The 24837-nt window shown below is 35.4% G+C and overlaps 1 protein-coding gene across 4 annotated transcripts in view; it reads right to left on the reverse strand.

The window, feature by feature from the left end:
- Window positions 1-24837, reverse strand: part of LTBP1 (latent transforming growth factor beta binding protein 1) — a 136674-nt gene that overhangs the window by 60194 nt on the left and 51643 nt on the right. The window contains exons 6-12 of one of the 4 annotated variants that reach the window (XM_062572045.1): window positions 15870-15992; window positions 11264-11431; window positions 7847-8080; window positions 5712-5734; window positions 4370-4469; window positions 3720-3815; window positions 1028-1153 (exon numbers count right to left, since the gene is read on the reverse strand). In XM_062572045.1, the coding sequence (XP_062428029.1) occupies window positions 1028-1153; window positions 3720-3815; window positions 4370-4469; window positions 5712-5734; window positions 7847-8080; window positions 11264-11431; window positions 15870-15992 (870 nt within the window). Of the gene's footprint in view, window positions 1-1027; window positions 1154-3719; window positions 3819-4369; window positions 4470-5711; window positions 5735-7846; window positions 8081-11263; window positions 11432-15869; window positions 15993-24837 lie in introns of all 4 variants that reach the window. The other 3 variants (XM_062572044.1, XM_062572047.1, XM_062572046.1) reach the window with 3 other exon arrangements.

A 24837-nucleotide genomic window follows, 5' to 3' on the forward strand; every position in this document is an offset into this window, starting at 1 on the left:
CGCTTTCCTCTCTGTGACCTACATGAAAAGATGCATTAAATAGTTTTAACTGAAAAAAAAATCCACATTTTCATTGGCTTAGAATATATGAATATTACATTGGCCTGAAGAATGTGACCCGATCATGGTTCACTGTACAATACACTGAGGACAAACTGAGCATAAGTTGCAAGCATAAAACATTAATACAATTAGAATGAAATAGAAGGTTTTTAAGTTGCCATTTGGCTGTGTATGTGTGTGTAAATTATCTTTCAGTATTGTAATTCCACCATGTAATAGCACAGATATCATTGTGAAACTACTTTTGGTAGCATGAAAAGTTGATATATATAATTTGAAAATATCATATAATAAACTCTTCATGATCCAAGTTACAGAGGAACTGGCATTATCTGCATAAAGGAAAGGTACTGGTATAGTTGCTTCCAGATCTGAAATGGCTCATGCAAAGCCAATCTGGGCTCTGTTCATACTCTTCAGAGATCTCCGTTCCAGGAGAACTTGTTAGCTTGAAGGAGATGAAGACCTTGCTTCCCAAATCTCCTCATGGGCTTCTGGGTCATTTACAATTTACTTTCTCTTTTTCAGTAGAAGGTTGGAAGGAAAGATCTAACAAAATGACAGATTTAGTTCAGCTGCAGAGCAGCTAGCTAGGATGGGGCAAATCATCCTGTCTGAGAAATAAGCACTACTTTGATTATTCTTCCTCCAAACAGAAGGTCTCTTTCCGAGGATTGTAGATAACTGATGTAAAGCAGACAAGAGATGATCTAACCACTTTTTGGTCTCATCTCATAATGGGAAAATTCTTTTATTCAACTTTATGTTCAGTTCAGAGTGACTGAAAGACCAAATTTGCAAATTCTGACGTAGAAAAACTACTTTTCTGTGTAGCTAGGAAGTACCCACTAGAGAAAGCAACTCCCAGCTGCTCTGTTGTACATAACTGTTGGTAAGATTAGACTCTACATCTCAAGCATTTCAAAGCAGAATTATTTCAGATTTTTGAAATGTCCATTCATACCAGAGCATTTTGTCTGCTGATCGTTAAGTTTGTATCCCTCGTAGCAGATGCAAGTGTATCCTACAGGCAAATTAACACAATGTCCTGCTCCACAGATATCAGGATTAACTGTACACTCGTTGATTTCTAAGAAAACAAACAAAAAAAAAAGCTTAACATTAAACTCCACCACACAGTTCGCTAAGTGCACAATATTCTGTAATCCAAATGGGAAGACTGGGCTTGAAGGCAAATGTAAATCAAGTTGGTAAGTCCAGAGTTTCATAAGAGGAACTTATCTGGAAGATCTAGAAAAACATCTCACATTTCCCTAGTGATATATTCTCATGTACTATCCAAGATCAGGGTACATAAAAAAAAAAATAAGTAAAATGAAGATAGTATAAAAATTTATACAATTTAATCTTCTAAGACAAGGTTAAGAAAATAACTCTGGAGGCTTTCTGATTATTGTTACAGAATATGCAGCTGTTAATGGTTTTGATGTGTTTTGTAAATGAAATATGTTACTGCACAAAACATTAATGACTATGATTACCCGCAATATAATTAAGGTTACATAGCAATATGAAATAGTAATTTTTTGAAAGAAACTTACGTTTCCTGAAGAAGAATTATTAATCCAGACTACTTAGGAATAGTTTAAAATAAAATTTAACTAGCTGACGGTGCAGAATTAATGCACTCGGAAAAACTTTAGCTCTATCTGTATTCAGTTATCCTATTTTGTTTTTTGTCCTGCAAATCTTACCTCATTTGTTCCTTGCTATTTCCGAAATGTTTGAACAACACTTGGAATTGTATCTGAACAACAGCTTGTTTTATTTAACTATAACAAGTAACCTAACTAACTTCCTTTGCAGCACACAGCAATTTCTAATTCCACTCTTTTTTTCTGAGAAAGCAAAAGAACAGCAGAACATGGAAAACTGCAATTTTTTTCCTAACTGATGTAGAGTACACAGAGGTGTAACTTCCCTTCCCTGCTCTGGGCAGGGAGCTAGCTGGCAAAAGGGGAGCTGTCAGGGCACAGCTGACTTCCAAATTCTAGACTGACATTTACCATTAATAGAGCTTTCTAATGGGACTGACAAACTGTAACTACAAGTAATTGGAGGAGGCAGCTGAATGCTTACAGAAGGATGGCATACTTTCTCTGCTCTTTCAGTAGATTCAGGAGGATTTAATTGGCGACAGAATCATGCCTCAAATAAGCAGGGTGATTTACATCCTGTGTAAGTTGCATGCAACTCAAAAATCCACACCCTGGCCATATCCACATGAAGGAAAGCCATCTTTTAAGAGTTAAACTTTTACTCAGATATGTGCAATTTCACCATGAAAAGGCAAATCAGGAAACCCCTTGGTAGGCCTAGATATCTCTACTATATACAACAATATATACTGAAGTATTTACTCATCTATTCCAATCACTTCAAAGCTTCTGCTAATTCTGAGAGATTAGCCAATTTGACATTGTAATGGTCTTGTGTATACATACACACTACATAGACCTTTTGTTTTCAAATTTATAGCAAAATTTTAAGCAAAAAAAGTGTAAATTTTTGATACATTTGAGACTCATCAAATATCACTTAGACAACTTTCAGCTATGAAGGGAACATTACTTATGTTTCTGTTATTTTCTCTACTTGACAGCTGGATCTGGAAAAGGCAATGTTTAGTATGCCAAGTAGGAAGAAGCACACTAATCCAAAGAACAACATTTCAAAATAACAGCAGATGCATAACTCCTCATCTGCTTTTTATGGTTCATTTCACAAGCCAGTCTAGACAGTGAAATGCACACAAGTAAATGTGTTTGCTAGTGTCATACTGGTTAGTATCTAATGTTCATCAGACTTTCTACCTTCAGAGGCCTCTTGGTAGTCTTGGGCAAGAAAAAAAAATATGTAGGCTCCCTCCATACCCTCACGTTTTCAATTTCTGCCATCCCCGACAACATTACAGTGAAATTTTGTCACTCCTCAGCCAGTGTTTCTTCCAGGTGGTTGCAGTTGACTCATTTTTTGATTTTGCCCAGCCTGCATCAGGTTACCCTCCTGTCTTGTCACTGTATACACCTTTCCCTTCCAACATGGGTGGCTAGTCTGAATTACCATCCTCAGCCTGGAGCACAGAGTGCACCCACCACAGTGAACTGTACCTGTTCTGTTTGATTCTGTTCTCTTCATTGATTCTTCTACCTTAGCCTACTACATTTTCTGAATTGTGGTAATGCCTAGGAAACTCCAGCTATAATTTGAAGTCCCTTTGTACTAGACTATAGCAGAGCAGAGTTGTGCATCCCTTTAAACTGTTAGAAAACAAACAGTTTACAAAACTATCTTTGTAATTGAAGTGAGTGCAAATATGAACATTTACTGTTGGACTTCAGTTTCAAATCAGCTAATCGAGGAGGAATTACTAATTTTTGCATCTAATGTTTATTTGCGGGCACACACGTGGCAGCTATACACTGGGAAACTCCAGCCCTGGATCTGCTGATAGCACACTCATTTCTGAGATATTCTGCACCCTTTCTTTGTATTTCTCCACAAAGTATTCCTTTCTGTTCTACAGCTAAATTCTCTATATTTGCTATTGTAATACTAGAGTGGAACAAGCTATAATGTCAGGAACTCACAGTCATATGTTAATTTATTTTAATTCTGAAAAGGAAGTACAATACCTGTAACTTGAGTAGGTGCAATTACTTGACTTGCACTCGAAGTAGAGACTTCAGGAGCAACTTCAACAGGCAGAGGAGGAGATGTTTTCTCAATCACTACTGTGTGACATGGAATGGAAATCAATCATATCCAAAAAAAAAAACCCCTCACAGCATTCACACGTGATACTAAACTAGCCAGACACTATGAAGCTTTTCATTAATTTACTCTGCTTAGATTTGAAGTAGAAAAAATAGTATAAGTGGGTTTTCTATTGTTCCACCTCTTGTGAAAAAACCTGAGGTGCTAAATAAAGCAAGCTGAAGTTATGCATAAAGAAAGCACCTAAGTAAAGCTTCATCTTGAAAGAGATACTTTGCTGACATTAAAATTGTCATGCACATACTCCAGATTTTTTTAATGGTATCACCTTTGCCTACAATATCTATCTTTGCCTCCTGACATGTCTCCCACTAATACTAATCTCTAAATTCCTCCCACTTCTGCTTCCATTTTTTTTCCTTCTTTTTTTTTGTATTCTGCTTATGGAAAAACTGCTTGTTAAACTGTGATCAATTTTTCATTAATCTCTGTTACAACTGCTATTTTCCAATACTTTGAAGGATTGTAAGCACTGTCTCTTACTAGAAGAAAAGTCAAAAGAAGCTACCTGGAAATTGTGGATGCAGGTTAATTGTTGAAATCCCAGGAGAAAGCTGAGGCTGACCAGGCTCTAGGATTTGCTTTTCTTGATCAAACGAAACTAATTCCTAAAAGAATGATTAAAAATTTACAGTCTGAGAATAAATCTTTTAATTCAGCTGTTGTAACAACATACAAACCCCTGGCTTGTGAAACTGCTGATATTATCCCATGCCTGCTTTTTATAAGACATCATTAATTATCACCAATTTAAGCATGAAAGAGCATAGGATACTGTTTTTACAAAATGGCATTCAATTTAATGTTGATTTTAAGGAAGCACGTCATGTAGCTTCTACCTTTATCTCTGGCTTTACCACTCCTTAGTTCTCCTCTCCTCCTACTCTTCAATTACTCAGAAACAGTAGTTAATTGCTGGTCAGCATGACACAAACAGCATACAGTCACAATGTCAAAGTGGTCTGTATGTCTTTGACCACTGTGAAAGATTTTCTCTTAGCTATTGCATCAAACATCTTATTTTCTGTGAAAGATTTAGATGTTTGTAAAACTTTAGGAGAATGAAATGAAGCACAGCTACAGTTACTCCTAACTAATCCCATCATCTTCAGTGGAGATAACCTAGAACCTCCAGAAGGGTGAACTTAAGGCAGATAAGCACCTGAACTTCTCCACTAAATACACAGTAATCCTAAAAAGCTTATTCATCTAATTTAGGCATATTGTAACATAAGACTGCTAAGCAAGTGGCACAAATATGCCTCAAAGTCTCACACCATTTCTCTGTAATTCATTTTCTCTAGCTGTCAGCATCAGCGGCATTCTTTCACATTGTCTGCAATTTTTAGTATCATACTTAAAATATAGGCTTCAGAATTGCATATACAGCTCTGTATATGCACTAGACTCACCTCCAGTGCCCTAAAGAGAGATTAAAGTCATCTCTGTGCTTTACCTCACTATCTGTTTGTTTTTATATGCAATAATGACAAGACCTTTTTGCCTCCAGATTTGCAATGCAAGTCCACAGTGAGTTGCTTGCTCCTCGTGAAATCTAAATCCTTTTCATAGCCTCCATATCACATCTTGGTCAGTATTCTAATATGTGGTCAGTATTCTAATATCTGGATATACCACACTGGCTCAGAAAATCAGAGTTCACGTCCTGAGCAACTATTTTTCCTGCCGGCAAAGGTCTTTGGAAAAATTAATCAGAAAGTACTTGTATCAAAACTGACCCTTTAGGCCTGAAAGACAAGAAACTCAAAATGTGATTACTACATAGTTCCAGGAGCACATTTCTCTGAAGTATCAGCATACTCAAGGGATAACATGCTTTCACGTTTTACCTGATCAGGGGCTGCTGTTGCCACTAAAAACAGAAAGAAAAAAAAATTAATCAGTCTTCACATAATGTCTACTTATACATTCTATTTAAAACTATGATCATATTTAAAAGTAGTTTTTGCCATCATAGAAAAACTTCATGTATCACCTCATCCTAAAACACTGTAAATTGGAAGTAATGTTCCTGAGCAAATGTAAACATTAGTCTGAAACCAGAATAAGATGCTATGCACCAACCATTCCTCACAACTATTTCTTTAGTTTTCAGCTTCTTCTTAGATTTCTAAATCATTTCCTTAAAAATTGCCAGAACATCCAAGAAACTCACTTGTTATTAACTCACTTAACAGGCTGATATAAACTTCTAAAATCCTTTCCACAGAATATCAACCTCTATTAATATTTTAAAGATAAATTAATATTGTAATGGGATAAAGCTGACTATCAACAAATTTAAGTGCAATAATCAGGATCAACTTTTGAAAATTGTCTTTTTTTAAAGCAACTGAAAATGATTTTTTCCACTCAAAATAGCTTTTCTCTAGGAAGGAGAGAGAAAGAGTAATTGGTAGAAATTTCATGTAAGTTTATTTTCCATTACTGTTTGCATTTTTAAAATTTGTCTTTTATTGATGAAAGCCTATATGTCTCTGTAAAAAAAATTCAGGAATAATTTTTTTCCAATCAACATTTTCCACTTAAAAATGAAATACATACATACGTGCACACACACACACATACATATACATACACATATATATAAATTTTAAAAATAGAAGTAGCAATGGAAAATAAACTCAAATGAAATTTCTGAATTTCTGCCTCTCTCTGTTTGCTCTTCTAGCTCTAGCTTCTTCAGTATTAGTAAGGAGGCTGTTTAGCAGACCTAGAAGATCTTTTGATACAATCTCAAAAATTTGAAATGGAAACATATACAAAAGTGGAGTATAAAATGCAAACATGCCTATGTGCCATCACTAACTTAGAGTAAGCACATATATTTTTATAAGGTCATTTTATCATTTTTGGAACTAGTACTTCTGTTTTCTTGAGATTCTCTGTGTTCAAAAATTAACCATAATGTGGTACTCTTTCTAATTACTAAATTAGTATGTTAGTAAACTATATACTATTTTTTTCTGCTTCGTAACCTAGAAAAGCTGATATAATGACTGCCAGGGTTGATGTAAGATTTTACAATTCAGTACAGACTTCTATTTAAATTGCTCATTTTCTTTCCAGCTTAAGTTTAACTCCATTTGTGTTTTGGAAGTAAGACTAGAGCACTGATTATAACAGGGAATGAAACTATGTCACACAGAATTTTGCAGGTCAGTTGACTGAAAATCTTTCTAATAGTGGCCTGACATACATACAGCTGCATAACTGCTATGTGGGAATAACATACTATGCACTTAATATCATCATAAGGTTCTTCAACATATTTTTGTTTGCCTCCTGTCAATTCATGCTTATTGGCATGATAGTGCATATGATAGTGCTGCTTTCTGCATATCTTTGCTTTTGCATTTTTATAAAACACAGGACATTTTCAGCTGCTGAATGTTCTTAGAAGAGCTTGCAGAAAACCATACAAAGTCTGAGGAAACCATCTAAGAAAAAACAACTAATTATTAATAAGCCTGGCAAAGAAGAGCTGATGCAACACGGCCAGGCTAGGGGAGTGCATGATTGCAGGAGTGAGATCAGACCATGTGATGGGAAGCATCCCCACATCAGGTGGTGCTAATCTAGAGATGTATGTGGAAGAAAGACGATGAAAACCCCTTAACTCCTCTAACTCCCAATACTAGTAAATCAATGCCTGAGAGGGGTCTTTTGTTATAGTATGGAGATGATTAATATCTTTAAAGAAGTCTTAAAAACAAATATTTACTATTTCTTATTATAAAAACTATGATCAAAGTGATCTCGCCTTATGATGCTTACAGCATCTGCTAGGAGCTATAAATAAAACTTCAGAAGTAAACCATTTAATACAATACACTCTGGGATCTGGAATGCTCTACTGTGGGAAGCAGCTCCTCTGTCCTGCATTTTACACATCTACTGCACAAAGACACACATTAATGAAGATGCACGCACAGAAAAATAGACAGACTTTTGCCACTCTCACCTTCTTGCACAGCCACCTTAGGCTCACTTTTCTGTGAGAAGGTCAGTGCCTCCACTGGCTCTTCCTTTGCTGGGAGAGGTGGAGGAGAAGTACCTTTAGCAACAGGTTGAGTAATCGGGGTCTTGCCAATGACAGGTGGCTGTACTCTAACTGCAGGGTGATGATATAGCTTGTTTCTGTGAGGGCCAGAAACCGTATAACCCATTCCACCAGGGCAGATTTCCTTAAAAGCAGCTAGATTTGGGATGGGAAAATATTCCTTTTAGGAGTCTAAAAGTACAATATGTTGACATAGCGGAAAATATAATGAAAACCACTAATAAAGTTAATCTGCTAATGTATATACATTTCTATCAAAAAAAAAATGTAAAGGCAAACTGTGCATTACATGCTAATATGACTGAACATTCTCCCAAAACCATGTTCTGGCTCAGTTTATTCCAAAGAGGTTCCTACTCCAGTTTAACATCTTCCTTCAGTTATGTTTAATCTATTCTCATATCAAGATCATTTTTTCTTAATCCTCTTCAATCAGTATATCCTTTCTGAGCAGGAATTTACATAGGTAAATCATCATCATCATCACCTACATAGAAATGAAAATCACTATTTCTACCATTCCCTTTTTGCAGAAACCAAAGAAAAAGCTCACCACCCTTGTACTAGAGGAGCAGAAAAACATAAATTAGTAACTACATTCATTCACAGGATCCCACTTCACTACATTAGTGGTCTCATACCAGCTCTGATCCAATTCTACTGAATTGACTAAGTCTTTCCACTGACCTCAGTTGGCTGGATAAAAACAAGATGGGGATCATAAAAAGCCAAATCACCACTGGAAGAGAGGGGAAATAATCTCATCTATAAGACTGTCATAGAAAAAAGTAATGACAGTCAGGCAGCAGCACCTGCTCTGACTTCTGCAGCTGCTCTGCCTGAGCATCAGGCTTTGCAGTCCTAGTGGAAGACTAGGATGAAAAAGAAATAGAGTCAGTCTTCCTCCTTGTCAAAGATAACAACTGTGCACTTGTCAGGGACAGGAGGCTTCAGAAGTATTGACAGGTAGTGCTTCATTGCCCTCATTGTGGTAGGTACAGCTATGCTGACAACAGGTTTGGGATGAAACACCAAAGATTTAGTCTCCCATGTGACTGATATAATTCCTTAGAGCTTCTAAAGAGCTGTATGGCGTGGGGCATCAGTAAGTCCACAAATTCCACTATTGAAAACACATCAGAGATTTAAAAAATTAGTATCTAAAATAAGAACACAAAATACTAGCTATAGACACTCCAAAGATTAATTGATTAAATTACACAACTGTAGATTTTGGACTACAAATCCTACACTTTTGGACGTGTGTTCAGATGGAGTCTTTGATGAATGATGACAAATGATGAATGGTCAAACTGATTAAATTCAGTGGATTCAGAACAATGAAACACTTTTTATTTGGAAATGCCCAAATCAAAATTGCCACAAAAACACTCAATCGAGAGTAGTTAGACCTAAGTGCTCTCAAAATCTGGATATGCAGAGTGGGCCTCTCAGTCTCTTTTTGGAGCTGCTCCTCTTCATACAAATAATTAAAAAGTCATCAGAGAGTGAGATGATTGCTTTTTAACTCAGTAATACTGAAATAAACCTGGGATGCTATGGTAAATACTTTACTCCATTCTGGGTTATCCTACTTTTACAGATTTTTCATGGAAAACTCTAAAAGATTATTATGAATTTAGTCTGTTTCAGAAAGGAATACGTTTTTAAATCATGAAAGTTACCATGAAAGAATACTGTTTCCCACCTGGTTCATCAGAATTTTCTACTCACAGAGTCTACCTTTTTATTAGAACAGTTACTAAAATAACAGATTCCATGCAATATTCAATGATGTATTTTTACAACTAGAGAGCAGTCAATTTGCAAAAAAAAAGAGTATTTATCAGCTCCAGATTACTTAGAGTTTTGGGCACAAAGCCATGAGAACTTACGCACTATTCTCATAGATTTAAAGCATCAGCATATAAATTGCTAGTCATCTGATGAGAACACTTTTGCTCCATTAAAAAGTCATAGAAATATTATATATCCAAAAAACAACTGCACTTCTAAAACCCAAATAAGTGAACCAGTAACACAATGATAATAAAGAAAGTAATGGCGTTCAAAATCAATTCAAATGCTCAAAAAAATTGGTTGCTTCGATTTTTGTATACCCAACTGAAGGAATCCAGTAATTCCAGTAAGGAATTCAATATTCTCTAAAATTATCATGTAGATTTTAGTAGCAGATTCCAAAACATCTAGTTATTTTTTAAAATCAGAATTCTCGGAGATATACACAATCTGTTTCATATTTTAACAGCAACATCTGCAGCAGCACCTTTAATAAGAACAGCGGACTACCATTACAAATACTTGTACTACTACACTGAACAGATTGGACATCACATATGTTACAGTTTCCTTCAATAATGGTAATTTCAGCAATGATGCTTTTAAAAAAGATTATATTCATTAATTTTACTATATATTTAAATGTAAAATAATGCTCAATTGATTTTGACTAAAGACTCCAAATTCAGTCATTTAAGTTTTGAGCAAAATCAGAGAACAGAAGGCATTACAAAGCAGTGAGTAATATCTTAATCTATAATAAACAGTATCTTACTCCATGAGCCTAAAAAAGTGTGGTGATCAATCAGGCTGGTATTTACTGAGTCCTTTTGTATTTCAAAACTATCAGGACTCCAAGTGAACACTGACAGTATAAATGGGCTTTTTATAACAAATTAGCAATTGTTTAAGTGAAAGATGTTATGCAATGTTTAACTTCCAGTTACTATTAAGAAGTTGATACCATACTTAGCACTTTCCTCAAAAGGGATGGTAAAGATATGAAGGAAGGTGGGAAAACAGAGAAATACTTCCACTCATACCCATTAGCTGCAATGAAAACTACAGAACATGTAATCCTATAAACTAATTCTCAGTTGCTGCCATTCTTTCACCTGCAGCTTAAACAACAGAAAAGTATTAATTAGACTTTGGTTAAACTTGTTTAAATCTATATTCAGTATTTAATAGCCTAAATCTATATTCAGTATTTAATAGCCTACAAATTTATATTTATGTGATGGAGATTTAACGTTTAAAAACTATGTTCTGAGATGCAAATTCTAGATGGCATTCTACCACGAGATACCAAAGACAATTCCTTTATTTTAATTTTGAATGTTTATGAATAAAATGAATATATATTTAATTATTCTATCATCACTCGGAGAACTGTCATAATTTACTGACACACACTTTTCCTTTACTTTTTAATCAAGTGTTGGACTTTCTTTTTTAAAACAATTACAATGAACATAGGGTGGGTGAGTGCTTTTGTTTTTAATGGGCAGTTCTTACCTGTTCCTGGCAGAGGACACTTTTCACAGTGTGGACCCCAGGCTTTGCCAACACTGCAACAGCAGAGCTGCTTGCTGAGCTGAACAGAAAGAGGATGCATGCATTGCTTTCCTGCACTAACAAACCGGTAGCAAGGCCCTTTCTCTTCAGTGACCAGAGGACTATCAGCTGCAATGAAAATGGAAGAGAGGTGGGTACTGTTCACATGAAAAACAAAACAGAGAAACACCACCAGATTTCCAGTACTGCTTAGATGGATTAAGATTGACATTTGTGGAGCTTTTGTTCTAAATGTCTATCTGAAGCCATAATTACAATATATATATATAAAAAATTCTTATTTGGCATTAAACACTCCCAAATTCCAGCTCATCCTAGACCAAAGACAAAATATATTTTTGAAGAACAAAACTGATTTGCAAACCAGCAGTTGCCATCTTGCCAAAACAGAGATCTAAAATCAGCTCCTACATCTGTACACAAGTGCGATTGCTGAATCAATTTACAGTGGTGACAGGCTATACAGTCACTGCAACATTCAGCTATAAATAACCTATATAAATAAGACTGGAAAAAGATTAAGTATCACAGAGGCACTTACTTTTAAGACAATTATATATTTGTATTTTGCTAAGTCTCACTAATTTCTAATACATGCTAATATGTCAAATGAAAGATATGTTGTATGTAAAATCACTGCCTAAATGGAATTATTTTAGAACCACTCTGGACTCTGCTACCTTAACTATATTACCAATATACTCACTAAAACAACGTGTCATATCATAGGCTACACATATTCAATGACTGTGTTCTTCCTTCTCATTTCCAAACTCGAAAGACTTGCACAGAAATTTAAAATTCCTTGGTCCAAAAAGGGTAGACAATATCTTAATAGACTGTTTTAGTATGGAAGAGACAAAAACCATAAGCTATGATTAGTGTGAAGTAATGTGAAGCAAAGACCTATCCAGCTTTCTCATTTATGCATCCACATTCATATATAGTTAACAGTTTTGGGTAAAATGTTCATTTAATTCAAAAAAGACAAGTAATATTTGATTTTCAACAAGATATGTAAAAGCAAAAATTAAAATTTATTGCTAGTTCCTTTTTAACTGATGTCTAGTTTAAAAATGATAAAAAATTCAAAATGATGAAAAACTCTCTCAATGATTGAGTATCATTAACTAGTAGCAAAAGATTATGATCTTGAAAACAGAAAAGAATTAATCTACGATTTATTTAGGCTGTACTATATTTTATAAATCTAGAAATACCTCAGATAAGGAGCTTAGGAAATAAGGTCTTTTTCACCTGTCAATGTTCTTCCCAAAAGACTTTCAAGTGAGAAATTCAGTTGCTCTCTACGCTTTCTTTTTGTCTTGCAGAGGTAGTTGATCTCAAATCAAGTAAAAGCTGATTAACAGATGAAATCATTTCCATTTATGCTATTCACAATTTCTTTTTCCAAATTCTTTCTTAATTTTTAACCCTTCTTAATCAGAAGGAAAATGTGAGGAAGATCATCCTTGGTTGAATATTTAATAAATGTAATAGGAAAAACAGACACAAGCATAGAAACCTGTTACTTTTCAGGGTGACTATACACTGCTTCTTTTCTAGTTCCCTGCTTGACCTGAAAGAAGCTTTCTTCTTCTTTCTAACGTTCTAGTTACTTAAGTCTTTAATTTTTCAGTTGTGCAGCCAAATAAATACAGTTTCTTAAGTATTTATTCCAAGCTTTATTACATTTAGCCCCTTAGCCAAATGCAGGCAAAAACAATTTATGGAGGTGCTTTTCATTTTTAGATATTGCTCAGGTATGCACGTTTAGAAAGGAAAATAACATTTTAAACAGACTCAAGTGGCAGTAAGCCTTACAAAGATGCTGGTTGCACCATACCATTGATATGCATACTTGGAAATGGATACAGAAAGGAGGTAATGTTCAGTCTCCCCGAATTCAGAGCAGCTGACTTCATGTACAAGCACTGAAATTCCAGTGCTGTCTTGCTCAAACCATAATGCATACATGGATATTAAAGGGTTTTCATGCACCTTATATAATCTTAAAAGCAACTCCGCTTTTAAACAGATTCTCAGAAATACCTGCATCTTAGGTTAACCCAAAGAAAGTGAGTGAGAGAGAAAGGGGGGGGCTGGGAGAGAGAGGCAACAAAGGCCACTGAGCAGCTGATCTGGGCAAAATCAGAAGAGAGACTGCTGTGGAAATGGGTTTGCAGTTAAAACTCCCCTATGCATTTTCCAAGACATGTCTAATCTGCACAGCTGCTTAATCACAGAGTATTGATTTTTCTGGTTCATTCTTATTCTTTTCTAAATCACCCATGAGTTATACATGCGTGAAAGATCTGATACTTTTCATTGTTCGCTTCTCTTGTTTTTCTGCGCTAAATGTTGTCTGCACTGACTTCCAATCTAGTCTCGTGGAGCACACCTAGTCTTCAAGCTCCAGACGATGCTAACGGAGAGGTCTGTGCAGCATTTCACTGGGCACTGCTCCCAACTCAAAGCACTGGCACTTAGAAGTAAGAAGTGACATAAAACACAATCTTAAACATGTAGGGAATTAGCCTGGATAATCTGGATAGCTGTTTCTGGCTCTGTTACCCATTAATCTGTGAACTGCGCTCCAGAAACAAGGCTTCATTAATATTATGAGCATTATATCATGGCTGCACTGTAATGGAGCTGGAAGCTTTCCAGCAGCAGCCCTATATCTTAAGGAAAAAAAAATCAGAATGGAATGCCTTAAAATCTGACTTCTCAACAGTGCAAAAACTCTCTTATTCATACTGAGAATGAAACCCTGAAACCCTACATATATTCTCTCAAAAACCATTTAAACAAATAAAGAAAATAATTCCAAAAGTGTGTCTACACCAGATTTATAGACTTGCTAGCAGCACAACGCAGAGATACTTGAGCTAATTTAACTAGCTAGCTCAAGTACATGCAGCACTTAAGCCACAGCAACATGGAGCTCATTCAGTAGAGACCAATTCATCTCATCTGAAAAGCAAAATACATTACTCTGTCCAAAATTTTATTCTGACATTCACAGACTGCTATAGGCACTTCAGCTAACTAGCTAAAATCCAGATCAGATTAAAAAAAAAAAAAAAAAAAATGTAGAATTAAGTTCATCACAACTCTATCACAGCAAAGCAAATTCACCCAAAAAAGTATTTTTCAGGCAAAGTTCATTCAGAGATGACACAGCTACCATGTAACTGATCAATTCCTCTTCAGTCAGACTCTTCAAGTGAGAAATACATTATGTCTGGTTATTGGCTCAATTGTTTACCACATTACTACTCGGGAGAAAAATAAATTAAGTTTGTGCTGCCCATGTTTGATTTTATGTTGCACAACGAAACACTGATTAAAAGTTGTTATTCTAACCAGGTTATGGACTCATTCAATTATCTCATTTTCTCTTGCTACAGTAACAAAGTAGTGTTTCCCATACCACAAAGAAATCGTAAGTGCTTCTCTTAAAAAAAGCTCAAATTTACTTGCTTATTTTCTCTCCCACCTGAAGCCTCCTTGTGAGAAAACGTCAGGTTATTGAGACATAAAGTAAGGTATCTATTTCTTTGGAAGTAAAAAAAGAATAACGAAGTCAGAAATGATAAAGCACTCTCTAATACAGTTCACATTCCTTTGGTTATACCATGAGATTTGTATTTAAAGAAACTTCATTTTTATTGACAATGAATAGGAACATGAGCAATAACTATCATTAAATTTTCCTGACAATTAACACACTAAGAATTTCCTCCTTCTCTCTTAAAGTTCGTTGAACTTTAAAAAAAAAAAAAAAAAAAAAAAAAAAAAAAAAAAAAATTTGGACTGTATTTTTTACTGTATTCATTGAACTTAAAAAAAAAAAAAAAAATTTTGGACTGTATTTTCCAATCCATCTGTCTGCTTCAAGCTGATCTTACATTATCTTATAAATCTAAGGCTAAACTGTCCAGTCTTTCCTAATGCTTGGACTAGGAAAAATGAACTGCTTTTCCAACATTAATTTTTTGTATAGCTTTCTCCCATCCCCCAAAGTTCCAGTTCTCTAATGCTTTGGGACAGGGATTTAAAAGTGGCAGTGGGGAAGGAAAAAGGTCTTTGTGTGAGAGAGGTAGCTTTCAGATTCCTAAAAACAGTATTCCAAATTATCCTGATTGAAGTTGCAGAGGTGGAAGAGGGAGGACACACAGACAAAGATGATTTGGGTTGGGGTGTTAGCAGAGACAGCAATGTTTTGTAGGGAGAACTATAATCATTGATAAAGATTCAAAGTGGATGAAGAGGCTGGATGTAGCCTGGAAGGTTTTGCGACAGGAAAAACCATGAAAAGCAGGCAAGGAACCTGGAAGGCTGTTAGGAAAACTAAAGTTTCCTGGACAAAGAGACACAAAAGAAGCATGAGGCATGGCTACTCTGACTGAATAACTGAAGTGAATAAGCTGACATGAAAAGGCAAGGACAGCAAGAAGTAGGATAGTTGGGTCCAGTCAAATAAAACTCTCAAGTGCTTTTAAGTTTCTATTTTGCTACTTTGATCAGCACTATTACTTACGTATGCATCTTGAGAGAGTGGGATCTGGCACAAATCCCATTTTGCACGTACATCTGTAGCTGCCCATGGTATTCAAACACTCACCATTAGGGCATACCCCCTGCAACTGACATTCATTGATATCTGTGGAAAAAATGAAAAAAAAATCATATTATCAACTGGAATGAGTATTAATATCGATCTTTCTTCAGAAGTTATCTAATTTCTTTTTAATATGAGTAAGAAAACTGTTACCAGTTAATACTCTAATCAGTAATTCTTTTCCCTACTGAAAACATTTTTTGTACATTTTAAAACATTGCTGAGAACATAACAAAAAACCAATTATATTTATACATCATTCTCAAGTACTCTGAATTTTTTTTATGTAAACATATACAAACACACACTCATATACAGCAACTTCTGCTGGGTTATTACACCCTCCTTTCCTGACTAGATGACTGCTTGCACAGTCAAACATAACTAGCAAGAACATTCATGAACACAAAGTTTTAAGCTGGCACATATGAGCATTCACAAGAAATGTGCTATAATTTATACAGGATGAAACACTGCTTGACAAGTTTAATACAGTTTTTATTAGTATTTGTATTACAGTAGAGCCTGAAGGACTATTGGGCTGGAAGGAACACAACATAAAAAGACCATCTCTAGTGCAAAGACTGTACCAGCTTAATAACAAGAATATGCTCCAGGGAGTACAGAACACAGGAGATGTGGGGAGGAAAGGACTGCCTCCAAGAGAACACAAGCTTGTAATAATTAACTATGGCCAAGAGCTGTTTGAAAAAGTTTGCAGTTACTAAACTACCTGCACATCGCCCCCTTCAGGGTCTCACTGAATGCGTTTTTCTCCCATGCCCCAAATATTGGGCCTCATGCCTTTATCACATCTGGTGTTATAATTCACTTAGTCCAAGAACAGAATCTATCCGACAATCATCTGGATACCATCTGTAACTAGGTCAGTCAAACTAGTATTTTATTCCAGGAGACAGTAACAATGTAGGTTTGCACTGATAAAAAAAAAAAACTTAAAAAAGTGTAATTTATCTCTGTCATAAGCTGTTGTGTGTCCTGTTTTAGAAAAGTAAAGATGGCACATTTTAATAAACCTACTTTAAAAAGGTTTATGCACATTATTTCCACATCAGGTTTTCCCTCCCTATCTCTAAGGTAGGGAAAAAAGCCTACGTTGCTGGATCAACTAGCTTCAGCTGCAGGTCAGATATTCCAACTAGCTTCTTGGAAATCAGGTATTAGCAATCATTCTATCTAAAACATAGAAAATATATTGCCACTCTCTTAATGTTTATAAACCCTAAACAGTTTCACTTGAGTTCATTGTGCGTTGCTGCCTGACTCAGTACAATCAACGAGAATAAGAAGTTAAGTATGCAAAACACCAGATGTTGTGCTGGACTTGGCTTTTGGAAATCTGTAGCAAGAATCTTTCTCATTATTACTTTCTCCTTCATTTTTTCTCCACGAATTTGGCTACCTCTGCTACTGTATAGGAGCACGTGACTTAAAACTTCCAGGATGGTAGACTCTAGCAGTTGCTGTGTCAGCTGTGATTTTTTCAAACATTCCACATTTGTGTTATCCTTATCTCTTCAATTCCTATTCCTAATCTAGTATCTTGACACTGCCTGGATCAACTTCACCTCTATGCACTTAGCCGCATGTGGCAAAGAGTGATAATTTATATCCTATAACTTTGCATGAAATATGATGGAAACCACATGGATTATCAAAGATCAGCTCTGCCTCAAAGGAATTTTTCAGTGAAATTCCCAGACTATATGACTTTCTGACCTGAAAGGGAGTGAGTTATTGACAAAGGAGAATAGTGTAAGAAAAGAACACAAAAAGTTGCTGAAATATACTCAAGGTTTTTTCCTTCAGCACTCTAACCCATCCAATCCTTGAGCAGGAAGATGGCCTATATAAGCACAGCAGTATCTTATTTAGGGATTTCAGTAATCCTGCTAAATTCAGAAGGTTTAGTAAGCTGGACTTGTCCTGGTACATTTGATGAAAATTTTTAGACAGCTTCTCCAGTCACTTAGTTTAACTACGTCCTTTCTTTTGGCCCTGAGAACTCAGAATATGACTGAAAGAGTCTATATAGCGACAATTGATTCCAAAAGAAAATATCATCATTGCTCCAATACCAGATTTTTTTTGTAATTAACAAGAAGAATGAACTTAACAAAACTAACAGCCAGTGAACTAAAGAAATTATTCAAACATCCCTAAAAAGAAAACACACCAAAGTTGTCAGGGGAAACAGCTACATGGCTAACTCTCCTCCTTCCAAACAGTCTGGCACAACACGGACATGAAAAAAGACATATTATGAAGTATCTGGAAGTGAATATAAAGCAAACACAGAAACACTGTGAAATGAGTATTGGCTTTTCCATCTATTGTCCATTTGGTGTTGTTAGGTCAATCCTCAAATACTAAGCAATGAAACAATTCTCCTTGCTTTGCTGAAACACTAAGTCTCTCCTCGGAAACAAGATAAAGGAATAGACAGTAGGTTGTATTTGGAATATAGGAAAACTCTCAGTATCAGGAATGATTTCAAAATGAAAATCCTGGGTGCAGGATTGTGTACAAATACACAAGTATACAAATTACACAAAAAATTTACACTTGCAATTTTTGTAGCGAAAAGTACATTTAGTTTTTCTGGGGGAAGAGGAAAAATACAGGAAAGGAGTGAGATGGAAAAGAGATGATATTTAATGTTAAAAGATAAATATTTTTAAATATGGATCCTTGCCTTTCATTCTAATCTGGCTTTTGCTTTCTGTTGTTTAATACTACTTATTCATGAATGTTGACAAAGTATGTGTTGTGAAAATATTTGCACAGAGTTAACATTGTAATAAGTAGACTTTCAAAAATGACTTTTTCACCGTACAAAGATTAAGTATACATTTTTACTATAGGCAAATTAACCTTTTACGATAGGAATAAAAAATGGAGGCTCTCTCTCAGGGGACATATATAGCATATTGTTTTGTTAGGGTGCTTTTTCCTGAATGTATACATGCAGAATTCACAAATATGTTTTGCCTAAAGAAGAGAACATCTGCATTTTAAATTAGTGAGCAAGACCATTAATTAATTAATTTTAATCTGACTTACTATTTCTAGTTCTTATTTTCTTAAGGAAAGACCTAGTCTTCTTTAAGCATTAAAATATATTGGTATTTGTCTATATATCATCATTATGTTAAACTTGGTATTTTTTCTTCCTAGTCAGGAGGATACATGCTATCTTTGTGCATATATTCACAGAATTTAAGAAATTACACAGCTTAATATATGTACATTCATACTTCCAACACTTAAAAGGATTAGGACACATTTCTCATTTATTAGATCATGATTTTATTCATTGTTTGTATCAAGTTTCATTTGAAATTTTAAAAAAATTAATACATGGATAAGTTTTATTATTTAAATACTGAAAGCTATAGGTGTTCAAAAAATAAAAAATATACTCCTGCAGGGATAGAGATGCATAAGAAGAGAAAGAAAAGTTTATGAAACCTGTTTTGTAACTTAAATTTGAATTATTCATTAATAAAGTATTATCTGTACTATTCAACTGAACCACATCCTTTAACTTTGTATAATTACTATATATTATCTTGCATATTTGCATATCTCTAGTTAGAAGTGCTTAGGCAGTTGACTTCTATCAGCTTAGTGATCTGTTTGGATTTTATAATGAAACTTTTATTTTAAATAGTTTATATTTAAGCCTTTATACAGATAAATTTTAACTGTAGCATATTTTTGAACAAAATTAGTTTAAATGTCATCTAAATGGAAATAATACATATTTTTACAAATTTGAATTTCACCCTCATCTCTGTTGAAAAAAAGCTGATGAAGTAACATATCCAATGCATCTGGTGATACTTTGGGAGAGTCATTTTTTACAGTTTTGCCTCCTAATGGTGAAGATTTCATGGTATTATTTACTGCACTCTCCAATTTGCAGGTAGAAGATGATCTTCCTATACCTTATATCCCATCAATACACAATCAGCTTTCTTTCCAAATGATTCAGCTATTCAGCAGGAAACATCCACAGATGCTGTTGCTAACCTATCTGTACCAAAACTATTTCCAGATGAACTGTTCTTGTACACTTAGTATTTAAAAATATTAAATTGCTTTGGAACCTTTACAGTCCCAGAGAGACTCCATTCACTTGTACTCTATTATTGCTATTTAATGTGGGTACTGCTACACATGAATAGTAGTCTATATGTACGTAAATACTGATGAATGTTCCTCCTCATGTTTTACGAAGTTTCATGAAACAGATATTCCTCTTTCCAAATTTGCATAATTTTTAATGCTAACTTTACTGTGCATGTTCTGATGCCTCAGCACAACTTAATTATAGTGTATTTTTAATGCCTCTTTTCCAGGTCATGTTTTCTGAATTAGCTCATCATAGAATTATTGAGCTGATGCTCTGTGTTGAATTACACAAGTCTACTTAGGGATTCAACAAAAACAAGCCACAAAGTGATAAGAAACTTTAAATTTCTGGAAGAAACAAAAACGTAAGAATAGTTTTTATTTAACCCACTCTGGTTAAAAATTCCTTCCAGATTTACTATCTATTCCATTTTACTTCACATTGTGGTAAATGGCCACCTACCCAGAATGTTTTTGATCACCTGCAGGCCTGTCCAGTTGTGCAAACTGCACTGGACTCAACTTGCTCAGGGAGCTGGAAAAGAAATCTAGTTGAAGAAAACAGATTTCTTTTTTTTTCTCACTCTTCTCTATTTGTTGTTCATTGACATAAAGAATATTTCAGATAAAAGCAGTATAGCATTAAGAATGCATTTGTCCTTGTTATAAAAATTAGAGAAATAGCTACTTTAAAATTGTCTGAATAATCTTTTATCTCACAGAAGTAGGAACTGACAACTGATCAAACACCTTCATTTACACAGTTCTAGCAGAGAAAATGTTTTAATGAGCTCTGTAACACCACCATAAAAGCATACATATGTAAATGAGGCTTTCTAAAGACCTAACAGCACCTTGAATGGCTTTTCAGGGAACCCTCAGAATAGATGCTATTATTTATTAAGGACTAACAAATAAATCATTGATTTTATTATAGTTGTGCCTGATAATGTGTATGACTTGACCCTGTTCAATGGGTATAAATCACTGCAACTCCATTGGCATCAAAGAAGCAATGTTATTTTGCGTTGACTGACGACCTGACCCTTTGCTGTTATTCCTTGGAGTCATGTACATGCCAGACACTTACAACTGGTCCCATGCACTTCTAAATTTGATAGTCCCTCTCCATGAGAGCTTGACAAGAAGTGACAGCTCTACTCCATCCTTTGACTCTGTAGAGGCTGCAGTGGATCACAGAAGAAAACCACGTGCCACCCTATGGGGCTGCACTCTCCAAGTTCATCCACGTGCACTGAAGCTTTATCGTAACCAGGGTCTTGACAGGGGTGCACAAAACGGTGTGATGAGGCTGCAGCTCCACCTGTACTCTCTTTTAAGCACACAGCTTGACACACGGCGAGGTCAGCCACCATGCTGTCCTCTAGATCCACTGCAGGGCTCCTAGCTTCCAGCAGCCCAACACCATCAAACCACTCTCATCACTGCTAAACTATCCCAGAATCTTCAGTGCTAAAGGGTACTTAACACAGATGTTTTAACAACAGTTAGTGTTCAACACCTTCACACAGATTTTTATAGGCCTACTGGGTGTCAGGTCAACCTGCCATTATACAAATACAATGTGTTAATGACTCTGCCACTGAATTTCCTGGGAAAAACAAGCTAAAACAGTCATTCTTAATTGAATGTCTGCCCACTTATGTCAAGGGTACAGCTATGAATGAATAAAGTAATCTTAAATATCAGAAGTGAAAGAATATGGCAGTGACATAAGATAGTTTTCACTTACGCAAGAAAACACATGCTAAAATTGAACTTGCTGAAACCCATTATGAACTATGATAATTATATGCAGTTTTACTAACACTAGTAATAATGACTTCATCTTCAAAGAGCTTTACATACAGTAATTAGTGACTAGAAGATGGAAATGGATAGATAACTAAGATATCTAACTGGAAATTTGTTTGGATTTAAAATAATGAAATGCCATTTGCTTTACACATCTTATTTTTCCTTGATTTCCAAAATGTTTAAGAAGTTTTATTTGGATTTCTGTGCAGGTATGTCAATCTTCAAGGTTTCACATTACAAATATCCTTAAAAAAATGTTTTGAAAGCCCTTTGCCAGAATCGTGTTCTATAGACAGTTAACAAAATCAGATGATGTTCTGACCTCAGTTTTTAGCCTTGCTACAAATACACATTTGGAATTACATAGTGAGAATATTACAATAGTAAATTAAATTTTATTAGTCTAGGTGCAGCCAGAAGATATCACAAAAATCTATTTCATATAAGAACTGTGATTTAGGGAAGGATTGAATAGCTTAGAAAAAAAGAAAACATTAACTTTTCAAAACCAACCTAATCCGTATTTGTTACTTTTTTCTAAACAATTCTTCCTTGCTTAAAGACTCAAAAACCCAGTGGCTTTTCAACACCTCAAACCACATTATGAGAGTCAGGCTCTTTTACTCAAGTAAGTTATTTGCCGATTTGTTTGTTCAGCTCTCTTACATGCACTGCACACTGGGGAACTCTAAGAACAAAGGAAAAAATAAATGAATCAAAACTTTAAAAGGAGTAGTAGTTAGATACGGGACCAAATTCTATTCTGAGGTACTTTAAAAAAAGTGCAAAGCATTTATACACCTAACTGCAGGTTTCCCTCTGACTATTGTTACATTATTCTCTAGTACAGAAGCATACAAAGTAGTAGATCAAATCTCTGTCTCCACTGCGTGCCAGCATGTGGAACAAACAAGGTGCTGGAAGGGAGGACCTGTCGCAGAGGCTATTCTCTTCCAATGTTCTGCTTGCATTCTCCAGTTGCCACAACTGCTTTTAAAGCAGATTAGAACAGTCATTGGGGCTGCATTAGCAGTTATTGGACACTACTTTGGTTCTCTACTGGAAGCTTACATGCAAAGGTCTCCCACCTTTCCTCGAGCAATGGCATGCTTGTCTCAATCACTTGCTGGAAGTGAATCATTTTAGCTTTATTCCTGGACTGATGACACCATAAGGTAGTCTGAGTATCCTTTCTCCAAGGATAATAAAATATTTCAAGTGTAAACATCCAACTGCAGGAAAAAAATAGCTGTGTCTACTTATAATGGGATCTGCTCTTGCCACTTCCTTATTGCTAAAAGAATATGCTTTGCTTGGTTAATGTAAAACACGCTGGGTGATTTACAGGGTGCATCAAAAAGCTACAGTAATATTCTTTAATTTGTCCATTTACTGAAATACTTTACTTGGACACTTCAGCAAGGAAATAGAAAAATGCTACACAGCCTCCTGGTCTTCTACATATCAACAGCTCAACACAGCCTGAAGAGCTTGATGCCTGCTATGGTCAGTGCAACAGGACTACTTGATCAGCAGGGTTGTTCTGCTGCAAACCAACCTAAACAAGTTGGTACCCAGACATAGCTCAGCTAGAAAAGCGTCAGACTGAAGATCTAAAGGTCCCTGGTTCAAGCCTGGGCTTCAGTAAGGGGGGTCCTTGTTGCTGCAATCCTGTCTAACATGCTCTAGGTGACCCTGCTTGAGCAGGGGGGTTGGACTAGATGATCTCTATAGATCCCTTCCAACCTTATAATTCTATGATATTCGAGATGGTTGGAATATCAGCCACTCGAGTGTTTCCCAGTGGCAGCGTCCACTTGCAAGAGTATTTAGGAGGGGAACTCCTCCATGTTTTGGCTGTGTCAACCATTATAAAAGCTCTTCAGACCACCGAGGCCCAGCTGGCCTAATGCAGAGTCATGGGGAACACAGAAGTGGTGCAATGCTGTCTTCACTCCCTTCAGCCTTGTAGCTTGTTTGAACACAAGGAGCAAGTCCACTCTCTATTCTCTTTAGCAGCAATTTAGCTCCGTATTTGGTCAAAAGCGTAATGGAATTTGAAACATTCCTTCCTATAAAACAAAATTCATTCCTTCATCTCCATGCTTAATGCTATTCAATTTATGCTCGTTAAAATCATCATAGCTTGGAGCACTTAGCTGCACTTGAAAACAGAATTCTAGAACTGAATGTACATGTTTATTAATGTCTTCTGGTCAGAACAGCAACATTGTGATAATAACACTCCTTAATCTACCACATTCATTTTAAAGAAAATATTTTTGTTTAAAAAAAACGCTCATAAGAGCTCAAAAAACAGTCAGAAGTCACTATATGAATTTTGAAAATGTAAATGTAAACAAAAATAGCATTTAATACAATGTTTGTAAGTTTGTTTTTTGAAAGAAATCATTGCTACTAGTCATATACAGAATGCAGTCAAATTTCTTTCCAGGACACCGATAACTTTAAAATGATAGTATCAGCTATCAAAATCAGATTTTTTTTTAATTTTACTACAACACAATGAACTAATTAGAAGACTTTTAAAATTTTAATACACAATACTGAAGAATACTATGAAATGATTTATTTAAAACAATAACCCCCCTTCTGAAATAATAAACTTCATTCTTACACAGCTTCTGCTATTTTATACATTTGGTGGGTGATTTTTGACAATTGCACAAAGAAAGCCTGCCTCAAAAGGCAATGAAAAATTTAGATTTTCAAATCATTACTGTATGTACAAGCAGAATTAAACAACTTTTAACGCCACAATTTTTAAGACAATTATTGATTATGGAATGAGTTCCCTCCTCTGTATGCTGAGTTGCACTGTTCCCTCTCTCTACCAGTAAGAGAGCAAAAAGCTCTGACTCATAGTTTGAAGATGAGAAAAAAGAATGCA

Source organism: Rhea pennata, chromosome 3 (genome assembly GCF_028389875.1).
Source record: "Rhea pennata isolate bPtePen1 chromosome 3, bPtePen1.pri, whole genome shotgun sequence".
Lineage (NCBI taxonomy): Eukaryota > Metazoa > Chordata > Aves > Rheiformes > Rheidae > Rhea > Rhea pennata.